The sequence below is a fragment of the Azolla caroliniana genome, unplaced genomic scaffold (assembly GCF_043228905.1).
Source record: "Azolla caroliniana isolate FFs.n. ecotype wild unplaced genomic scaffold, voAzoCaro1.0.p SCAF_5, whole genome shotgun sequence".
Classification (NCBI taxonomy): domain Eukaryota; kingdom Viridiplantae; phylum Streptophyta; class Polypodiopsida; order Salviniales; family Salviniaceae; genus Azolla; species Azolla caroliniana.
Window position 1 is genome coordinate 2,698,801 of NW_028230440.1, and position 7,917 is coordinate 2,706,717.

The 7,917-nt window shown below is 36.8% G+C and overlaps 1 protein-coding gene and 1 pseudogene across 1 annotated transcript; both read right to left on the reverse strand.

Moving 5' to 3' along the window:
* Positions 1-319: 319 nt before the first annotated feature.
* Positions 320-3,183, reverse strand: LOC147863628 (DExH-box ATP-dependent RNA helicase DExH18, mitochondrial pseudogene; annotated as a pseudogene).
* Positions 3,184-3,984: 801 nt separating this feature from the next.
* LOC147863629 (uncharacterized) lies at positions 3,985-7,708 on the reverse strand. The gene is made up of 6 exons (XM_087320123.1): positions 7,486-7,708; positions 6,625-6,688; positions 6,374-6,518; positions 5,394-5,724; positions 5,029-5,151; positions 3,985-4,942 (listed from the first exon to the last, which is right to left on the reverse strand). The coding sequence occupies exons 1-6, from the start codon at positions 7,619-7,621 to the stop codon at positions 4,248-4,250; spliced, it is 1,494 nt and encodes a 497-aa protein (XP_087176249.1). The 5' UTR covers positions 7,622-7,708; the 3' UTR covers positions 3,985-4,247.
* Positions 7,709-7,917: the final 209 nt, after the last annotated feature.

Consider the following 7,917-nt stretch of genomic DNA (forward strand, 5'->3'; position numbering starts at 1 on the left):
CTTATTTGCAAATTTATCAATACATGTTTGGGGTTCATAACTTAAGATTACTGATTTACTTGCATATTTTATTCATCTAACATGTACGTATTTATGTTACCTAAGGTTAAGAATTCAAACAACATGATGAACAGAACTCAAAACACCACATAGTTCAGTTTATAGCCTTTGTAAGCTTTATACAAGCTATTGCTCATTGGGAGTGCAAGAAACAACTTTATGTTTGACAAGATTCATGTGTGGAATTAGCTAAATTGTTAGCATGCCTTCCTTGTCTACCCACATTTAATGTGATAGAAAAGCAACAAAGCAGCTGAAATCATGCAGAAATTTCAGCTATATTAGAGACAAGTATTCCAAAAGAGATATTACATTACATTAAATCATGCATAGCATAATGATATGTAAACTTAAGTGCTTGCATGGAAAAGAACCATATGCAACCCCTGCAAAGGAATTTACATGTTTGTATCTTCTTTTACATGAATGGAAATGCATTTGGAACATGGTGCTCATCTTCGTACACGAAGGGCATTTCTACTTTGGCAAATAGTCACAATCTTATCTTCTGCTATACGAACCATTTGATTGGGCTTGGTAGTTGAATTCTATCAACCAGTATTCTTATGTAGGCCTGTTAATGATTGTCCAAGTGTTTGTGCAATGGCCATCGACATATTTTCTCCTTCCTTCTTATGAGGGAACAACTCGGGAGGAAAATGCTGGCTCAGCCATAAATACAATGAAATCAATTTATACTTATCTTCGAGATCCATAAGTTGAAAATCGATCTCTGAAGAACTTGACGGTCTCCCTATCAATAGTTGAAGTGGGATCCTCTTACTATATGATCTAGCATACTGAAGAAGAGCTCCTACAGATTTTGGGTCTCTTGCACTCACTGGCGAGAAGCAAAAAGTGAACCTTTCTTCTAATGTTAAGTTCTCCACTGTATCGATTACAGATGCTATTTTCATTAGTTCTTTATTTTTGCAAAGAAAATAGAATGCGTCTACCCGACTAGTTTCTATAAATTTTTCTAATAACTCTGAGAATTTCGCATTCGGCATATGATTAGCAAAAATCTGGAGTTGTTCACATGAAGGAAAAAGACCAGCATTACATGCATCAATAAAGGGTTGCGCTAAGCACAATTGTAGATGAGGTAGATCTGAAAGATGAAATGTGGTCACAAGTCCTTCTGGATAAAGGCTTCCTCGCCGCCCTGCTCTTCCAGCAATTTGCTTAATCAACAATGTAGGTATATTATTCATCAACTCTCCATTGAATTTCTCGAGAGTATGAAATACTACTCTCCGGATGTTCAAATTAAGACCCATTCCGATTGCATCACTTGCAACCAATATATCATAACCACTTCCGGGTTCATTGAATAGTTTGGCTTGTTGTGCTCTTGTCTCTGGTGGTAAGGCTCCATAAACTACACAACATGGCTTTTGCGTGGCTCTTTCCACCGCTCTTTTGATCTCAAAAATGTCTCTTCGAGAAAAGGCAACGATGCAATCACCTGGCTCAACATTATTAAAGCTGCCATTCAAAGTATTTGTATCCACCCCTAACGGTTTAAATCGCTCATATGAACACTCACTCAATTCATCTCCTGTGGCTAAACAAATGTTTCTTACTACACCCAATGCACTAGGATCGCCACACAAGTGTATTTCCTCAGCTTGTAAGCCTAATAATGCTCGGGTCCATGCCCACCCTCTATTTTCATCATTCAATAGTTGCACTTCATCGATCACCGCAACTTTCCAAACATTTTGTATTGATGCCATTTCTACTGTACATGAAACATGGTTTGCAGAGGGCATTTCTTTCCTCTCTTGCCCTGTAATAAGACTACAAAGAACTCCTTTACTATTCGCATAATCATATACCTCCATAGCTAGAAGCCTTAGAGGGCTACAATAGATACCACTTGGCTCACATAGAAACCTTTGCAAGGCATTATAGGTCTTCCCACTATTTGTTGGTCCATAATGATAGATAATCTTGCGCTTGATTGACCGAGCATATGGAAACACTGAATGTGGCTTAGTCATATTGGCTGATTCTAAAAGATCTGTAAATCTTCTTATTTCCTCGGGAAACTTCTCCTCACAGAATGCAACAAACATAGGAAATATGACTTTCTGTCTTATTTCTGAAGTATCCATACCTTGCAACTCTTTCTGCATTTCTAACGAAAATTTCTCAAGGAAATACATCTGAAAGGCAGGGGTGGCAAATGGAAAGAACTTTTCATTCACCAAAATTTCATCCTCCAAATCCTCATTAGACTCAAAACATCCCTTTAGAAATGACATAATGTCATCTTTCTCAGAGCTCTGCTTTGGTGAATAGTGCATTGCTGACGCATTCACTGAGGAATCTTTATTATTACCATTACATGAGAAAAATCCAATCTTCTCTGCCATTCCAACTTCATTTTCCCTTTCCCTTTCCCTTTCCTTGCCATTTCCATTAAGAAGCCATGGTGAGGCGCTGTCTTCCTTAGCATTTTCATTAAAAAACGGTGGTGGATTACATGAAAAGGAACCACTTTCATTACCATTTTCGTTACTATCTGATAATGGCTTACATGAGGTGACATTCTTTCCCATACCATTATTTCCACTTGGAATACATGGTTTATCCCATGGAAAGCCATCATCTTTTTTACCTTTACTTTCATGAAGCGTCAATGGAGGTTCACAGGACAATACATCATTTTCCTTACCACTGGTTCCACGAAGATTCCACGGCTTCTCACGTGAAAAGGAAACACTTCCACCATTAGCTGAGGCATTGTTTCGCTCTAAAACTCTCCTGTTCAGAAGGCTTCTCAGAGTTTTACCGCTTATACTGATTGCCAGAGAGGAAGCATGAACAGTGGCATCTTCATCTTCAATCCATGACGATGAATTAAAACTGGAATAAAAGCATAAGGTACGAACTTGTAAATAAGCTTGATAGATACTGCGAAAACCATGGCTTGAGCTGTGGCAAGAACCTAAATCAATCAGAGAATATACCGGGCTTTGATTTCTGTATTGTTTTACTATATGTAAGGTCTTGGAAACCCTAAATTTGAGCATGATGCAGAGCTACTGACGTCTGCGCCATGTCTTGCCAGAGCTTTTCATAATCTCTCTGGATGCCCCTACAATTTTCATGATTTACACATTGCTCCAATTAGAGAAAACAAACACGGTGAATCGTTAAAAGGTATTCTGGAGATTTTTATGACTTGTTGTTCATGTCTTGGTTTTTTCAAAGTTGATGTAGTGTAAAACTCATTGGTACATCAGAAGATGCGGGCCACTTCTTCTCTAGACAAAGGGGTTGTTGGCACAAATATAAAAAATCCATGCCCTTTGATAGACATTACTCTGCCATGAAAATTTGGGGAAATTCCCTAATGACATAGAATTTGGGCATGGAAGTCCATAATAGAGTGGCACGAATCGATTGGCTTGCAGGATATATATTGAGATGAAAATCCATGGTAATGTAGGAGAAAATAAGTTGTTACAAAAAATAAATCCAATCTGCCTCATTAGTGCAAGTTACATAAGACATAATGCATGTTATCCTAGCACCCATCCTCAAATCACTTCAGTTATTTGTAACTAAGGACAGCCGTACTTGCCTTGACCAGCATTCATAAACATCTTCATGTTCTTTCATCTTGTTTTGAGTTGTTTTCAATTCTCAATCACAGGTAAAAATCTCTATGGTTTTGCGTGGGTAAAGCATTTTGCCATAATGGTTGGTAATCACCACATTTTTTGTCTTGGTTTGTAAGTGTTGTAGTCATACGCTATTTTGTTGTTATATGAGTGGTTTTCTTCATCTAACGCTCTTATTGTGTGATACCACTTTCTTCAAAAACCATACAAATAATTAACATTGCCAGAAATACCATATTGAAATAACACTGATGATGAAACTGCATCTTGCACAACAAAAAGGCAATCATTAACGAACCCATATGAGATATATTGTAATCAAGGCAAAAACCTCATCAACACTCTCCTATACATCGCTGGCAAGCTTGATGCAGAGATTACCAAATACTCCCAGCCCAACTAGGCCACATAAAACAAGATAAATTTGTTTTTTCTTTCTAAATGAGTATTTAGATGTACCCTGCTTAAGGTCAAAATTGAATACAACAAAACAAAATAACAACTTGAAGCATACAACATCATAGCAGTGGATGGAATTGAGGAAACCATATATTAGTCATCCTCATCAACAAACATTGAAGCCATCCTTAAAGCTAAGCTTGCTGCCATTTCTCTCCTCTGAAGATCTGACATCATGCGCCCCGTATCCCGCATTCGAGCCATTTCCGACATTAACCCTTCAAAGTCATTGAAAGAATGGTCTTGGTTTCTCCGCCCATGTTCATACACCCTTTCACGGCCTTCCAAATCTCTATTACGATTCTCACTTACTTGACCTCCGGAATACATTTCGGGAACAGATTCATTATCCATTTGAAGATTGTTAATAACTACTGTGTCTTCATACACTCTTTCATGGCCTTCCAAATCTCTATTATGATTATCACTTACTTGGCCTCCGGAATACCTTTCGAGAACAGATTCATTATCCATTTGAAGATTGTTAATAACTACCGTGCCTTCCGATGCTGTCATCAAGTCTTCTTCTTTGACATGTAGAACTGCACCCGACACGTCAGGCCGTGTAACATTAGAAGATTCAAGACTCGTCGAAGTAGTAGTAGCATCGTTATCTATTTCATTCGATCTTTCATTTGATAGATTGTTGCTCACTACTTGCTCTTGAATCTCCACAGACGCACTTTCATAGAAGCTCCAAGGGCCCTCATCATTGTCCCAAAGGTCTATTGAGCCATTTGAGAGGCGCTCATATTCAATAACAATGGAACCTTCTTCACTACTTTCTTCTGTAAATGTAGATATTAAAATAAATAGATTAGGAATGTGTTGGAGGGAGACGCACAATTTGAAAACTTGAGTGAAAGAGAGGAACCTTCAGCATTAGGTGGAGATAGTGTGCCTTCCTCGGATTTTAGAATCATTCCTGGCCACATGTGCACTGAAAGGGCACCCCAAATTCGGCTCAATCCTTGGGAATCTCCATCAAGTGACATACCTGCCATCACTCATAATAGAAATTGAAGTAAGATACCCTCCATGATATCTGGACTTTCACATAATTGAACTAGCAAAGTGCTAAAACAAATAAGCAAAAATTGAAGCACAATAAGTCCTAAATCTATTTTGGACTTCAAGAAGCTTCTGTGTTATAAATGAATGATTAATATATTTTCAGACGTTGCCAAAATGAATTGAAAATAAGGTGCAAAATCTCCAACAAAATATAGAGCTACATACATTGATCAAAGAGGAGATCAACAGCACAAGCCTCCAGATACTCGATGCCATGTTCCATGCACCATTCTACACGCTGGCTTCTCATATCATCCACAGGGTCTCCATCATCTTGTAGCAAACTGCTTCCATCGCTTTGTTGGATACCAAAATCCGAGAATTCAGGATGTGGGTCACTCGATGATTCTCCTCGTTTTCGAAGCCTCCGTCGGTACTCCGAATGCCCAAAATGTCCGGGTAACCTATCCGCCTTATTTCCCACACAAAGTAATACCTCAGGTTGCGTGAGATCCATCTTCAACACCCACTCTTGTATTTTCTTAAATGTTGAAGCCTGATACACCATTTATAATTTTTCAAAAGTGGAATGTCGATCATTGAACTCCTTGAATCAAATATGTACACAAACATTATTTTTTTTGAGTTTAGTGTATCAACGATAGGGAATGTATGGTTGCCAAAAGTACTCCTAAGTTGTTTCTATAAAACAAATAAAATTAGCCAGAAAATATCCCAAGTTCTTTGAGATTTTACTGGAATGGCTGCAACTTTCCCAAACACACCAAAATATTGTAAACACGTTATGGGTATTTTGGTATTTCGCCCTAAAATATATTTTGTTCATGCAACCTTAACTAATAAAAAAGAGCTCCAAATGACCAAATATAGTGTGCACTAAATGTTTGGACAATATAACACTTTTAGGATCAAAAGAAGAAATAAAACTAAGCCTCTGGTATGTTCTGACATTATACATGTAGGAATGCTTTTTCAAAATTATATTTCCAGCAATGTCAGATTTTTCTATCAAGATTTCCTTAAATCCATCCAGTATTGCGCAATGACATTATAATAACAATATGTACCAGGTACAATATTTATCAAAGAATGGTATTTTGAAAATTGTTTCAGATATACCATTACTTGAATGAAATAGGAATTTCCCAAATAAGATATGAATGAACATTAAGTAGAATACTTACATCACTAAGGTCGAAAATGAGAAGGAGCGCTTGGCAATTAGCAGATTGAATATATTCTTTGACATTTTCATTTGATTCATCATCAGTAAAACTAGCGGTGGATATGCACACATCCACTGTGTAATACTTTGTATCAATGGTCCAACTGCCAAAATGAAGAGGTTAGTAAGAAATTCAAATGTTTTCAATAATCACAGATCAAGCAAACAAAACAAATAGTTTACATGGACATCAAATGAATGATTTAATACCCATGACATAATAGTCCAGAATTAGAGAATGGCAATCCTCTTGACTTTCCCATTGCAAGTAATCCTGTCAGAAACAGTTGCAAAACCTTCATGGATTTAACGTAAGGAACTTCCAAATGAAATAACGCAACTACTACCTAATCAAACAGAAAGAATGGGACAAATTTTCAGAAGTCAGAAAGAAATTATTGTACCACACTTTCAAATGAAAAGAAATCACAACATCTTTCACATCATATAGACAATTTACAAATAAGTAAACAATCAACCAGCAACAATGATTGCAGAAGAAAAAAAAAACCTTCTCCAAAAGAGCAAAATTGAAAGACTTCGGAACAAATTTCAATTCATATCAAACATATACGAATAAGAACTCAATTAACCAACCACATGCACATATAAAACTAATACTTCTTCTAAACATTAAAATCAAAAGACTTAGGAACGACATTCACATCATATAGAAAATGTATGATATTAGAAAACACACATAAAAACTAACTCTTCTACTATAGCAAAAAATCAAAACGCCTTACATAAAAACTAAGAGCTATCTTGAGATTAAAAAAATTAAGTGAAAGAGTTTAATTAAATAGACCTAGCATAATAGGATGAAAGAAATGAATGTTTTTTTCTTCCAAAAATTTATTTGCAAATGAAAACCATTAAGACGAGAAAAAAAGAGATAAAAAAACAAACATCTCTTAAGGTATAGGGTAAAGGAGAAAGAACATGAACAAATAATGTCTAATGTTGGTGAAACATGATAAAAGAAAGAAAGACTTGATAAAAGCATCACGAACACATTTGATATATCCAAAACAGCGTTGAAATTTGAGGAATAAGAAGAAGAATGATTACTTTGAAGAATAGTCCGTTTTCCAACATTAGGGGGACCGATCAGAAGAATTCTCGACCAATTCTGGCTAAGAGGCGTCAAATCCTCTGCTTCTGCTTCTGCGTCTGCATCTGCATCCACCGGAATTTGAATACCCATCCTCGCTTATAATAGCGAATAGAATAGAACCGAACAGAGAGATCTACCAGAGAAGATGAAGGGGGGAGAGAGAGAGAGAGAGAGAGAGAGAGAGAGAGAGAGAGGGTTTTCGTCTTCAGTCGTGTGTGTAAGTAAGTAAGTTGTGGCATTATTATTGTTGGCTTCTAAGTTCTGAGGTTTGAGTGTACATACATACATACATACATACATACACTATTTTGGACCATGGCCCTGGCCTTAATACAAAGACCAGAAAACACTTAACATTCGCAAGGTTCCCAATCTATGTACATTTG